This window comes from Poromitra crassiceps (assembly GCF_964638095.1).
Source record: "Poromitra crassiceps genome assembly, chromosome: 19".
NCBI lineage: Eukaryota > Metazoa > Chordata > Actinopteri > Beryciformes > Melamphaidae > Poromitra > Poromitra crassiceps.
In genome coordinates, this window is record NC_139646.1 from 28,583,454 (window position 1) to 28,598,837 (window position 15,384).

Here is a 15,384-nt window from a genome sequence, read left to right on the forward strand (position 1 = left end):
AGAAGGCCATAACACATTACAGCAGTGGTTCTCAAATGGGGGTCCGCGGACCGCCAAGGGGTCCGTGGCACTTTGCCAGGGGGTCCACGAAAAGTTTTCAGGTAACTTTTTTTTATTTTTTTATGCTACATGTTACTTATTCCTTCTCAAACTACTTCCTACATGGTGCTAGTCTATCAAAATATCTTGGCTGTCATTGATTGTGTTGCATAGTGGTTTTCTGTACTGTTGACAAATTGTGATATTGTAAGTCGCTTTGGACAAAACAAAAGCGTCTGCTAAATGACGTAATGTAAATGTAATGTAATAAAAAAAAAAAAAATTTGCAAAATCTTCATAGTTCAACGAAAATAGTTTATGCTTTAAATCTAAAATGGTTCATGGATTACATTCTAATAACAAACCTATCAAATTAAAAGTCAAGCACGTTACCGTGGAAACAATTAAGCTTAGCCCAAAATCACAAATCAGAATGAGGGGGTCCCCGGTATATTTTCTATCTTGTAAGGGCTCCTTGGCTGAAAAACATTTGAGAACCTCTGCATTACAGCACTCAAAATATTACTCGAAACCCAGGGTTTCACTGATGAAACCAGGGTTTCACTACATCACTGATGACCATCACTGATGACATCATCACTGATGTCAGTGTGTGTGTGTCTGTCTCGTGTGTGTGTGTGTGTGTGTGTGTGTGTGTGTGTGCCTGTCTCTCTCTTGTGTGTATGTGTACTGATGACATCATCACTGATGATGTCATCAGTGATGTCATCAGTGTGTGTGTGTGTGTGTGTGTGTGTGTGTGTGTGTGTGTGTGTACATCACTGATGATGTCACAATGCCTCTGACATCACTGATGTCACAATTTATGACATTACTGATGACATCATCACTCTGTCTCTTGTGTGTGTGTATGTGTGTGTGATCACTGATGACATCATCACTGGGACTTTGTGTGTGTGTGTGTGTGTGTGTGTGTGTGTGTGTGTGAGTGAGTGAGAGTGAGTTTATGACATCACTGGATGATGTCACAATTTATGACATCACTTTGAATTGTATCACGGTTTATCATTATAAACCGGTCATCTTTTGGGAAAACTCACCAAGTGCTCCCTGGCAGATGTCCGTCCTGGTGGCTCCGCCCATGATGAACTCCGGACTGGAGACCAACTCCTGCAGGTCAACACAGACAAACAATGACTATCTTCTATTCCACTATAACAGACTATTACAATCTTCTATCTTACAAAGTGCCTTCAGAGAAGCATCAAGTTTGGCTTTTAATCTAACTATAAAGCAAGAAATCTGTGTGTGTGTCTACCAGGGATGTATTACCGCACGGGCCTACCGGGCCCAGGCCCAGGGCCCCAAGAGCTCAGGGGGCCCATAAGCCAGAGCCTCTTTGCCAGCTACAACTTCTGAAGAAATTGAGTTGGTAAAGTTTTTTTTTTTTTTTTTTTTACCATTGTTTCTGACCTTAAAGCTCCCCTCCAGTCAGTTTGTCAACATTCTAACAGCTGCTGTATAGTCGTCGCACATCATCTGATTTCGTACCAAAGATCTTTAATACGCTGATAAGAACAGAAGGCTAATAGGTTGTTTCACTGCAACATCATGGCTGCATCGCTGTTGTCAAAAAAGCACAAGAGCGTCATCTCTTGCCTTCAATACTCTTTGTCTTTGTCCGCACTACATGGATGTAAGGTTTGTGCCAAGTGATTCTTTTGACATTGGCTAACATGAGCAAAGCACCAGCAAACAATTCTCAAATATCCAGATGTATGTCTGTGTTTGATGCTGGTCTTACTGACACAATTGTTTGTCATGTTGCTGGTAAGAAACTATATTGCATGTGAAACTTGTCAGCCCACTTCATTATAAGTACAGCCCGTGTTTCTGACATTTACTGATGTCATAGATGTTGGTGATGATGACGATATGTAACGCTACACAACACAGCTGAAGAATTTCACACGTGTGTACTTGTATATCGAGTGACAATAAACATCTTGTATGTTGTATCATTCAAATAAAACGTGCTCTGAGAAGAGAAGGCATTATTTGGCCTCCGTACTGTTTACGGTCGGATGTGGGGCGAGGACATTTTTGACATTTTCAAGTGGGCCATGAGTGGAAAAAGGTTGGGAGCCGCTGCTGTAAGTCACGTTTTTCAATGGATCCCAATGATTATTTTATAGTCTCCTGTGGTATTTCCTGTTACACCACTGCTTATACTTATAGCCTCAAGCACTTTGTTGGATTCCACTTTGAATGTTTGAATGTTTATTTATTTTAAAAAGGGACAATGCATGTCAATCAACATGAGCATCTGAGTCCATGTAAATGTGACAGATTTAGCCATACATGCAAATTTTGTATATATATATTTAAAAAAATAAAAAAAATAAACACATGCAATAGTACATAAACACAGAAGCAGCACAGATAAAAACATAAAAGCACTTTTGTTTCCTATAAAGCAGACAAAAGCAATATAAAAGCACATGCGGGTTAATGGCATATACTGTATATTTGATTGTCCAATAAGCACTGTTTTATGGATTTGGAGGAGTTGAAAGATGTGATGTTTCTCATTATAAAACGGCTCTCTCAAATCAAGCAATCTGATTGGTTCACAGCCATTGTATAATTCCAGTAACCGAGTTCAATAACCCATGGCCATGGGTTATTGGTTGCCATGGCAACTCTCTTACTAAGAGAGTAATAATAAGGCTTACCTCAAATGACAACGTAGAAAAAAAAATGGCGGAGACAGCTGTCAGATCCTTGTGAATCGATCTTCGCTTATAACTTTACTAATACTTCGCAGAAAATGATGTTTTGTACAAGAATAGATGCGGGCTAATGTCTTCTTTGCAAAAGAAAGGCTGTTAACCCCGCATTTAACCCCGCATTTAACCCCGTAACCAGGGCCGGCCCGCCCTATATGCGAACTAAGCGGCTGCCTAGAGCCCCGGGATTTGCCAGGGGCCCCCTACATTTTTTTTTTTTTTTTTTTTTTTTTTTTTTTTTACAAACATAGGCTATAATATTATAGGCTGTGTGTGGTAGTTAAAACATAGGTTGATGTTTATTTATGCTTGTAGTTTAAACAAAAACATAAATACTGTAGGCTACATACAGTACAACACAAAAGGCTGTTATTTACCTTTTGTCGCCACCTGGTGAGTAAATAACTAAAACCAGAAGCGTCATGCCCATTGAAACTGAGGGGGCAGTTGCCACCTCAGATTTTTTGAAAAAAATAAAAGAAGGGGGAAGTCAAATTCATGCTGTTAGTTATTATAGGTATAGTTTGCATAGCAAGTTAGTTGGCTATACTTGTACTACCATGCAGCTAATGTTAGCATTGTAATGTTAGCCAGAGCTGTTATGACAGTGAGCTGTTACACTTTATCTGGGCAGACTGATTGAATCATTGCAGATCTATTCAGACCTTAGGTCGCCACCAAAACTTTTTTGCTGGGGACCTTCGCTGCCGAATGTTTATCTCTAAATAAATATACAGTATTTACCCTAATGAGAAAAGGAGCAAAATATTGATGGTTAAAACCGAATAATGATATCACAACGCTCTAATCCCAATGATAATTTAAAATGAGATCTTCCTCTAAATCTGGCTTCAAATGGCCAACATTTTAGAAATAGCTAAATGCACTGATTCAATCATGAGTGATTCAGCACACTTTATCTGGGCAGACTGATTGAATCATTGCAGATCTATTCAGACCTTCGGTCGCCACTGAAATGTTTTAGCCGGGGACCTTTGGTCGCCACCGAATGTCGCCCCCTCAGAATTCTGGTTTGCATGACGCCCCTGACTAAAACCATTACAATTGACAACCGGTCCTGAATGTATCTACCGGTCCTTGGCACAAAAAAGGTTGGGAACCCCTGGTTTAACTGACCTGGCAACCCCTATGGCTGCTGGGTTCTACACGCTTGCTTGACACTGATAGGGCTACAAACGAGCATCATCATCGTCACGTTTGTTTGTTTTAAATATTCCTCTAAATATGGCTAAAAGTCCAAAAAACGTCAAATTTTCTTCGGCACTGCCCTGGCGGGCAGCACCCGAGAGTCCCCTCCTTACACCACCCCCTACTTACACCACCCCCTACTTAGAGGTACTTCCAGCGCGGATGCCCCCAAACCCCCACCCCTGGGAGGGGGCCCCTAATCTATATCCTGCTTAGGGCCCCCAGATGGCTAGGGCCGGCCCTGCCCGTAACGTTAGTTGGTGTCGGGCTTTGCAGAAAGCATTCAGCTTCTCAGCAAGCGCTGAGAATGCAACGCTGCGCTCGCGCTGCCTGTCGGGGTTTCCAGAAAAGCTCTCAGCTACTCAGCAAGCGCCAGGATTGGCCAATGTCAACTTCAGTCTCCAGAACGATCCAATCAAATCACCCGCATGTTCTTGTGGTCCCGCCTTACAGTAGTGTTTCAACTGACTCTATCAGAATGACATGCCAGTCGGAGTCAGACTTATAGTATTATTATTATTATTATATTATCATACTTGGAAACCGTTTTATAAAAGCAATATAGCACTCGAGCTGCGTGTGTTGTGGAATATATCCCCCTGCTCAGCAGTTATCCCACGAGGCCGCATAACAGCTGATCAGGGGGATATATTTGGCACAACACACTGGCTCTCATGCTATATTGCTTAAGTATACAGGTATGTTCCAGGTATGTGCTGACAGCCCAAAGCTACTTCTCCTATGTGTTATTTTACAATCCGCTCTGCTAGATGCATTTTGGATTTGTATAATGAATTAATTTAGTGGAGGGGGAGGAGCTGAACTCACCACAGGTATTTTCACACACTTGAATAACACACGGGTTGAACAACTTTTGTCAAAAAATAATAAGAAAAAAGTTATTTTCACACATGCGCGCACACAGCTGAAAGTGTGTTCTAACAGTAAACTTTGAATACACTAGCTATAGGAATACTGCAGCCTGTTATAGGGATATTAAGGTGTGGTCACTCACTAAAGTTGCATTAGTCACACAAGGAATATTGTAGAATAATACAGGAGGAGATCAAACTTACTAACTACTTTACTGCTGAACACACACACGCGCACACGCGCGCGCGGACACACACATACACACACGGGCGTGCACAGGCACGCGCACACCCACGCCCCCCTCACCGTGGGTCTCTTCCACGTCACGCCCCGGGTCTTGGAGCTACTCGCGCCCAGCTCGTTCCAGCCCAGGCTCTCGGGCGCGGCCGGGAAGCTCGTGTCCATGAACAGGCGGCCCTGCGCGCTGAGCTGTGCGCGCAACGTGCTGAAGTCCTGGTTCAGGTAGGGGACGGCGCGCGCCGGCGACCCGAATCCCGCCGCGCGCGCGCGCTGCTTGGCCAGAGTGGAAGCCACCCCGGACATGATGGAGAGATCAAAGAAAAGAAAGATAGAAACCCAGAGAAATAGATTCCGCTTTCTCTGTGTGTGTGTCTGTCTCTCTCTCTCTCTTCTCCACAGTAAACAGTCTGTGGAAACTTTTTAGCCTACTCTCTCCGCCCCCAAATCTGACACAGGCGGAGTCTCTCTCTCTCTCTCTCTCTCTCTCTCTCTCTCCCGGTAGAGGAGAGGAGGGGTGCTTGTGTGTGTGTGTGTGTGTGTGTGTGTGTGTGTGTGTGTGTGTGTGTGTGTGTGTGTGTGTGTGTGTGTGTGTGTGTGTGTGCGTGTGTGTGTGTGCGTGTGCGTGTGTGTGTGTGCTCGCGCAGTGAACAGACAGTTTTAGTCAGATCAGGAAGGGAGAGGCTGCAGCTGATGATGATCTCTGATTGGTTAAAGTTTTCCAGATGTAGGCTATGCAATGGGCAGCATATTTCCCCCCCCAGGATGACTAATAACCTCGCGTCACCTCGCTCCCCTCTAGAGCCTGGTATGCGTTACTACAGGCAGGAAGACAGAAGAAGACCCGCCCCCGTCTTCCGGTGGCCTGTGCTGCAGTGTTTTCATTCCCCCACAGAAATGCAACAGTAGACAGTCGCTACGAGTTAGAGAAAAAATAAGAAGCATGAACATACATACCAAACGAAATGTTTGTTTTTAGCTAACGCCAGTTACTCGTGTCGCCCATGGAATTGATTGGAATATTTTTCCTGGAGCACAGCACTTTGGGTTCCGGGTCTTCCGCCCATAGCCGGAAGACTCGTTTATCCATCCAGGCTTCAGGATGATGAAGGCATGACCCGCCCATCTCCAGTGTTGGGCAAATTACTTTCAAAATGTAATATACTACATATTACTAGTTACTTTCATTTAAAAGTAATAAGTTACTTTACAATATTACTGTCTGTGTAGAGTAACTCGTTACTTATTACACTACTTTTCCATTACTTTCACTGTAATAACAGCAGTAGCAGAATAGTCTTGCTGGCCAGCCTCCTCTCCCTTCCGTCCAAGGAGTCTGGCGCCGCAGGTCTCCATAGTGGGATTGCGATGGGCGGCGCTTAGCGGCAGTGCCCTTGGAAAATAGTTTTCAACAATCCAACTTGCCGTTTTCAGCGTGTAGCAACGAGCTAGCATGTAGGTTTCTGCGGTTAGCTTGCTAGCTAGTTAGTGTTGTTGTTTTCACTGAGGCGGCAGGGCATGATTTACAGCGACACACAGGGAGGAAGCCGCTCTGATTGACATGGTCGGAGTCTATCTGACAGAGCTTGTAATAAGCCGGGAGTGGACATCCGGCTGCCACCGAAACAATCGCTCCAATGGGAGAGCAGCTGTAGAGCAGATTAGGGATAAACTAGTCTGGGCACCTTTCACCCCGCTTTTTGTCATGGGGGCGTAAACCAAGGAACTGGAAACAACACAGGAAATAAGTGTGCCAAAAAACGTCTTTGTTGCCCTTAGCTTGACGCGGCGAGGTTACGTTAGCTAGAGCCTGAAAAGAACAACACAAGTTGTATAGTAGCGTTAGCACATTTCGAGTCACTGCAGAGGAAGATTTCTGGAGAGCCAAAGACAATGGAGTACTCGCCATGTGAAATCTTATGATCAATGTCCATGTCTTTCCCAGCACAGGCAGCAGAGATGCTTCAACTGTTGTACTCGATCCTCCATTATCGATAACAGCGGACAGACAACTAGCGTTATAACTATTCCATCAACTGGCCATTTGTTTGAAAAGTAAAGCTTCTGTATTGGCTTTTGTTTTGTTGTTTGCCGTTTTATTTTCTGATTTGTTGTGTCTAATTGTCAAGTTAACGAGCTATTTCTGCTGTTGTTTCCTGTCTAGGGCGGGCTCTAGGCCGGAAGCAGGCAGGGTGACAAAATCACTTGTGAACGGAGGCCAGGCTCTTTCTTGCCGAGAAGAGCCTGGTGACGTGAGGTTAGGGATACCCCCCCCCCCCCCCCCCCCCCCGGGTTTATCCCTAATTTAAAAGATATAAAAGATATAAAATATATGCATACGTCTGCAGAGCAAGAATACATACAATAAAAAATCATCAAGGTTCAAAACACAATAAAGCCAATAGGCTTATTTCCATTGTGGGCCTCTGGCGATAGGGAGTGGGGAGGGGAACAGTCTGGGGATAGGGAGTGGAATGGTGGGGAGAAGGGAGTGGGGAGGGGAACAGTAAGGAACATCATGGACAGTGAGCTACTATGAAGCCCAAAAGAACAAAACATACGAGGCAAATCACAGAATGAACAGTAGCCTACAATACACACGTCAGCACATGCACACTCAAATTCAATTCATCTTCCAAAATCCTTTCAGTCGATTTAACACAAAACCCCTATAAAAATAAAGATTAATCTGAAAACAAAATAGATCAAATAGAGGCAGACGCTAACCACTTTTCATTGCAGCCTTAAAACTTATTTCTGTGGGCAGTTCTTCGCAAACAGTCTGGCTCCCTCTAGTGGAATAATGATGTGTCTCACACACCCAGCTAAAGTAATTGACCAGAAGGGACTGTAAATCAGCCCCAACTTAATCTGAGCCACTCTCTTACCCACAGGTAACCAGTTCAGCCCTTCAAAATGTGACGAGCTGAAATGAAAATGTGATACAAATACAATTCGAGTTCTGACTTTATCTTATAGATTTCTTTAGACAGTAAATCAGTCTCCGTAAAGACCTTCAAAAATTGCCAATGCCGACTATATTTCAAGTCGTCACGGCGGGGTATTGGGTCAAGTTTTCAACCAGCAATAATCACGCCTCAGATAAACTTCATAGGCTACGATACTGCCACTGCGCAGGGATGACCTCGAAGTCGGACCGGGAGGGGAGTGTCTCTGCTGCATGACGCTCTCTGTCATGGTTTCTCTTGTTTGCATAGGCTACATAGTAGATGGTTTAACTTAAATTAAAAATAAACACACATTGTATTTAAAAAAAACAACCAACCTCTGACACTCTCAAACCCACCGACCTTTAATCAGAGATATACTGCAATTAGATCCCCTGGCCTGCAGGCTGGCAAAAGAAAGATAATTATATAGCCTACTAACTACATTACCCAGGCATACCCGGGCACACACGCGCATGCGCACGCACGCACGCACACAAGTGGGGGGTGGATCACAGCTGTTTGAGAGACCTTTTACTATCTATGGAGTCAAATGTGATTGGAAAAAAATAATATTGTAGAAGGAATCTAAATCAAAAGTCGGTCAGACAACATTCTCAAACAAGGGGAATTGCTGCTTGCTTGTGTTGTGTCATACACATACACTGTATAATGTCATGTTATTTGACTACGATATGACGTAATAGATTATAGACTGTCGGTGTGCTTTTTTTATTTGACAAAGAAGGAAGCCCCGCCGTGAGGCAGGGCATTAAAAAATTAGTTGAAACTCATAATGTTCCTCTCCACGGAAATCTTTAGTAAAAGGCGAAAGATTTATACGATCTGAAGAGAAACAAGAGTGTACTGAAGACTTACAGCGCGAGGACCCGACCCCATTCTCCAGGGTACCAGTCTCGGTCAGGGTTACTCAGTTAGCCCAACTTTAAAAAAAAGTGGAACAAAATAACAATGTCTTATTGTAACATGTAGCCTAATAGAAGTTCATGTCTAATGAAGGTCACCGAAATGTTTTAGGAAAGTGGCAAATATTACTAAAGATAGGCAGCTAACTTCTACATAGACTATGCGCTTTGCATTATGGGAATAGAACCACGTCTTTGCCTTTTTTAAGCAGTGTTTACTCACTAATGCCCCCCACACTTCTGGAATGGTATTGCACCTACAGTTTCGGTTTTTCAAAGACAGAAAAGTGGATTTTATGCAACAATTTGAATTGGAAGAGGCAACTATATGTATTTAAAAGAAAATGATGGAGGTTGGCATTCGGATAGCGTCTTCACTTCACGTTTTTGGCTCAGGTAAGGGTTCATTTTTATAGCCTACCTAGAGAGCAGCACGATTGTTGGGAAATGCGTTGACGTTCGCCAGGCGCTAATTAATGCTCAGTATGAGCGAGATGCGCCCGGCTAGCGGGGTAACCCCCAACACTGCATGTAGCTAGGCTACATAGTAGGCTGTAATGTCACAGGCTTCTGGAAAGAGGTTAGGCCTTGAACCGAGGCAGCACTCTGCTACCATGCTCAGTTGAGGGAGTATCTGGAGCTGATAGCATAGCCGAGCTGTGGAGACAACACTACTCAGCTGTTTTTAACTGTGTCAAGAGTGAGCAAAGTTGGTGCGTATGCTCAACCCGGAAGTGGGCTTGACTTTGGCTCTCTATTGTCCCGAAAGGGGCTAGTGCGCATGCGTACAAGCAGCTGTGCCGCTGTATCAAACGAAAAGGCACAGAATTATGGCTCAAATATCCCACTTGACTTTCATCTGTAGGCTACAAGCGCTACCAAAACACATAGCCTACTGGCGAAAGAAAACTGTGAGTATGATAGGAAACCGTTTTGTTTCAAAAGGCAAAGGCGTGGTCTTCATACTCCCATAATGCAAAGCGCATAGTCTATGTAGAAGTTAGCTGCCTATCTTTAGTAATATTTGCCACTTTCCTAAAACATTTCGGTGACCTTCATTAGACATGAACTTCTATTAGGCTACATGTTCCAATAAGACATTGTTATTTTGTTCCACTTTTTTAAAAGTTGGGCTAACTGAGTAACCCTGACCGAGGCTGGTACCCTGGAGAATGGGGTCGGGTCCTCGCGCTGTAAGTCTTCAGTACACTCTTGTTTCTCTTCAGATCGTATAAATCTTTCGCCTTTTACTAAAGATTTCCGTGGAGAGGAACATTATGAGTTTCAACTAATTTTTTGATGCCCTGCCTCACGGCGGGGCTTCCTTCTTTGTCAAATAAAAAAAAGCGCACTGACAGTCTATGTAAACCATCACGTCATAGCGTAGTCAAATAACATGACATTATACAGTGTATGTGTATGACACAACACAAGCAAGCAGCGATTCCCCTTGTTTGAGAATGTTGTCTGACCGACATTGATTTAGATTCCTTCTACAATATTATTTTTTTCCAATCACATTTGACTCCATGGATAGTAAAAGGTCTCTCAAACAGCTGTGATCCATCCCCCACTTGTGTGCGTGCGTGCGCATGCGCGTGTGTGCCCGGGTATGCCTGGGTATTGTAGTTAGTATATAATTATAGCCTACTTAATTGCAGTTGTCTCTTATTAAAGGTCGGGTGGGTTTGAGAGTGTCAGAGGTTGGTTAAATGGTTACATTTTAAATAACATGTGTGTTTATTTTAATTGAAGTTAAACCATCTACTATGTACAAAGAAGAGAAACCATGACAGAGAGCGTCATGCAGCGGAGACACTCCCCTCCCGGTCCGACTTCGAGGTCATCCCTGCGCAGTGGCAGTATCGTAGCCTATGAAGTTTATCTGAGGCGTGATTATTGCTGGTTGAAAACTTGACCCAATACCCCGCCTTGACGACTTGAAATATAGTCGGCATTGGCAATTTTTGAAGGTCTTTACGGAGACTGATGTACTGTCTAAAAGAAATTTATAAAATAAAGTCAGAACTCTAATTGTTTTTGTATCACATTTTCATTTCAGCTCGACACATTTTGAGGCGCTGAACTGCTTACCTGTGGGTAAGAGAGTGGCTCAGATTAAGTTGGGGCTGACCTACAGTCCCTTCTTATCTGGTCAATTACTTTAGCTGGGTGTGTGAGACGCAGTTGAAATTATTTTTCGGGATGGCTCCGGGGCGGCGATGTCATTCTGCTGCTGCTGTTGTTTGGTAAAAGTAATGCAAAAGTAGTGTAATAAGTAACGAGTTACTCTACACAGAAAGTAATATTGTAAAGTAACGTATTACTTTCAAATGAAAGTAACTAGTAACATGTAGTATATTACATTTGGGAAATGTTGAGCTTTTGTTGAATTTGTTGAGCTTTTTTCCAAGTCTGTGCAGAATGTGTTTCCTACTTCTGAAGGCTTGTTCTCTGATGCGGCAGTAGACTAACTCTACTTCTGAAGGCTTGTTCTCTGATGCGGCAGTAGACTAACTCTACTTCTGAAGGCTTGTTCTCTGATGCGGCAGTAGACTAACTCTACTTCTGAAGGCTTGTTCTCTGATGCGGCAGTAGACTAACTCTACTTCTGAAGGCTTGTTCTCTGATGCGGCAGTAGACTAACTCTACTTCTGAAGGCTTGTTCTCTGATGTGGCAGTAGACTAACTCTACTTCTGAAGGCTTGTTCTCTGATGCGGCAGTAGACTAACTCTACTTCTGAAGGCTTGTTCTCTGATGCGGCAGTAGACTAACTCTACTTCTGAAGGCTTGTTCTCTGATGTGGCAGTAGACTAACTCTACTTCTGAAGGCTTGTTCTCTGATGTGGCAGTAGACTAACTCTACTTCTGAAGGCTTGTTCTCTGATGCGGCAGTAGACTAACTCTACTTCTGAAGGCTTGTTCTCTGATGCGGCAGTAGACTAACTCTACTTCTGAAGGCTTGTTCTCTGATGCGGCAGTAGACTAACTCTACTTCTGAAGGCTTGTTCTCTGATGCGGCAGTAGACTAACTCTACTTCTGAAGGCTTGTTCTCTGATGTGGCAGTAGACTAACTCTACTTCTGAAGGCTTGTTCTCTGATGTGGCAGTAGACTAACTCTACTTCTGAAGGCTTGTTCTCTGATGCGGCAGTAGACTAACTCTACTTCTGAAGGCTTGTTCTCTGATGCGGCAGTAGACTAACTCTACTTCTGAAGGCTTGTTCTCTGATGTGGCAGTAGACTAACTCTACTTCTGAAGGCTTGTTCTCTGATGCGGCAGTAGACTAACTCTACTTCTGAAGGCTTGTTCTCTGATGCGGCAGTAGACTAACTCTACTTCTGAAGGCTTGTTCTCTGATGCGGCAGTAGAGACTAACTCTACTTCTGAAGGCTTGTTCTCTGATGCGGCAGTAGACTAACTCTACTTCTGAAGGCTTGTTCTCTGATGCGGCAGTAGACTAACTCTACTTCTGAAGGCTTGTTCTCTGATGCGGCAGTAGACTAACTCTACTTCTGAAGGCTTGTTCTCTGATGCGGCAGTAGACTAACTCTACTTCTGAAGGCTTGTTCTCTGATGCGGCAGTAGACTAACTCTACTTCTGAAGGCTTGTTCTCTGATGCGGCAGTAGACTAACTCTACTTCTGAAGGCTTGTTCTCTGATGTGGCAGTAGACTAACTCTACTTCTGAAGGCTTGTTCTCTGATGCGGCAGTAGACTAACTCTACTTCTGAAGGCTTGTTCTCTGATGCGGCAGTAGACTAACTCTACTTCTGAAGGCTTGTTCTCTGATGCGGCAGTAGAGACTAACTACTTCTGAAGGCTTGTTCTCTGATGCGGCAGTAGACTAACTCTACTTCTGAAGGCTTGTTCTCTGATGCGGCAGTAGAGACTAACTACTTCTGAAGGCTTGTTCTCTGATGCGGCAGTAGACTAACTCTACTTCTGAAGGCTTGTTCTCTGATGCGGCAGTAGACTAACTCTACTTCTGAAGGCTTGTTCTCTGATGCAGCAGTAGACTAACTCTACTTCTGAAGGCTTGTTCTCTGATGCGGCAGTAGACTAACTCTACTTCTGAAGGCTTGTTCTCTGATGCGGCAGTAGACTAACTCTACTTCTGAAGGCTTGTTCTCTGATGCGGCAGTAGACTAACTCTACTTCTGAAGGCTTGTTCTCTGATGCAGCAGTAGACTAACTCTACTTCTGAAGGCTTGTTCTCTGATGCGGCAGTAGACTAACTCTACTTCTGAAGGCTTGTTCTCTGATGCGGCAGTAGACTAACTCTACTTCTGAAGGCTTGTTCTCTGATGTGGCAGTAGACTAACTCTACTTCTGAAGGCTTGTTCTCTGATGCGGCAGTAGACTAACTCTACTTCTGAAGGCTTGTTCTCTGATGCGGCAGTAGACTAACTCTACTTCTGAAGGCTTGTTCTCTGATGCGGCAGTAGACTAACTCTACTTCTGAAGGCTTGTTCTCTGATGTGGCAGTAGACTAACTCTACTTCTGAAGGCTTGTTCTCTGATGCGGCAGTAGACTAACTCTACTTCTGAAGGCTTGTTCTCTGATGCGGCAGTAGACTAACTCTACTTCTGAAGGCTTGTTCTCTGATGCGGCAGTAGACTAACCCTACTTCTGAAGGCTTGTTCTCTGATGCGGCAGTAGACTAACTCTACTTCTGAAGGCTTGTTCTCTGATGCGGCAGTAGACTAACTCTACTTCTGAAGGCTTGTTCTCTGATGTGGCAGTAGACTAACTCTACTTCTGAAGGCTTGTTCTCTGATGTGGCAGTAGACTAACTCCCACTTTAAACGCGCAGACAGCTGATAAACAAAACAGGGGAAAAGACACACATTGTCACTCTGGATGGAGAATCGCTGCTACTGCAAGATGAGGGTGCTGTGTTTGAACTTAAAGAGCATGGTGCAGGTTGGAGACCACATTGCATTAATATGTGCAAGGGGTATATAGCAGCAATGGGATTTGGGGGATTTTTTTCTTCCAATCACACATAGCTGCGTTTCGACTAGTTTTTGAAACCAGCAGGGGGCACTGGTCCATTTCATGGAACTACCACTTGTGATGTCACAGGGATGCAAACTAGTCACCTTTAGGTGACAGTCACATTTTTCAGCCCAAAATATGAGGATTTCTGAGTGGTTTTATGTCTGCCCTGGTACCTGTCACCTTTTTTCACTCTCCATGACTTTGCATCCCTGTGTCAGCCCCAGCAGAACATTCTCCTCTTGTGATGTCACTCCTGTTGTTATGTCACACGCCCATTTATAAAATGCCACCTTTTCCTCCATATTTACCCTGGGGGCCTGTGTGTGTGTGTGGGGGGGGGGGGTCTTTGTCTTTTTGGAGTATTCTCACTGTAATCATGAGCCCAAAATGTAAATTCATATTTCTTTTTGAACCTGCACCATGCTCTTTAAGTGTTGGAGCCTGTGGATCTTCTTCTCTGGCAGAGAGCTGTAGAAGAGATGAGCTTGGGAGAGCGACAAAACTTCACATCCCCCCCGAGTCCTTTTGTGATAGTCAACGGAAAAAGTCGGGGAAGGTCTCATCTCATTTTGTAAGTTGCATTCTCCATCCACTCTTTGACAATACAAATGCTTCATACATGTAAATCCACTCTTTGACAATACAAATGCTTCATACATGTAAATCCACTCTTTGACAATACAAATGCTTCATACATGTAAATCCACTCTTTGACAATACAAATGCTTCATACATGTAAATCCACTCTTTGACAATACAAATGCTTCATACATGTAAATCCACTCTTTGACAATACAAATGCTTCATACATGTAAATCGCATTTAAAATGTCCTCAGAGTAAAAGTCCCTGAATTCCTTCAGATAGAAAAGATGAGGAAGTGCAAACAGGTGATGAAGATGCTCGTTACACAAAGTTCCAAAAAGAAGAAGAAAAGTCCAAGGCCCATTGAAAGCCTTTATTCAGAGGCTGTTTCATAGTAAACTTCTGATAAACACAAACAGTCCTCGGCACAGTTTCCCCTTTAGACACAAGATAATTACAAATACCTGAACAGACAGGCAGCCGATTAACTCACAGGTAACATGCAAAGTGTGACCACTAGATGGCTCTCCAACATGCATAGAAGGAAGAACAGCTTACAATAAGAAGAAAATGATAAAAATGACAACAGACAGCAAGACAGAAAACAAGGATTTCTAGCAATACTACTCCTGTGATTTCACCTGTCTTTATACCACCTCTCTTTCTCTCTCTCTCTCTCTCTCTCTCTCTCTCTCTCTCTCTCTCTCTCTCTCTCTCTCTCTCTCCCCCTTTCTCCCCCTGTCTCTCTCTCTCTCTCTCTCTCTCTCTCCCTTTCTCACCCTGTCTCTCTCTCTCTCTCTCTGTCTTCTGTG

At 43.7% G+C, this 15,384-nt stretch overlaps 1 protein-coding gene across 1 annotated transcript in view; it reads right to left on the minus strand.

Moving 5' to 3' along the window:
- Positions 1-5,573, minus strand: part of LOC310794238 (calpain-2 catalytic subunit-like) — a 39,093-nt gene extending 33,520 nt beyond the window's left edge. The window contains exons 1-2 of the mRNA XM_083656196.1: positions 5,178-5,573; positions 1,101-1,170 (exon numbers count right to left, since the gene is read on the minus strand). Of these exons, the coding sequence (XP_083512322.1) occupies positions 1,101-1,170; positions 5,178-5,414 (307 nt within the window). The 5' untranslated portion in view covers positions 5,415-5,573. The remainder of the gene's footprint in view (positions 1-1,100; positions 1,171-5,177) is intronic.
- Between the last annotated feature and the right edge of the window lie 9,811 nt (positions 5,574-15,384).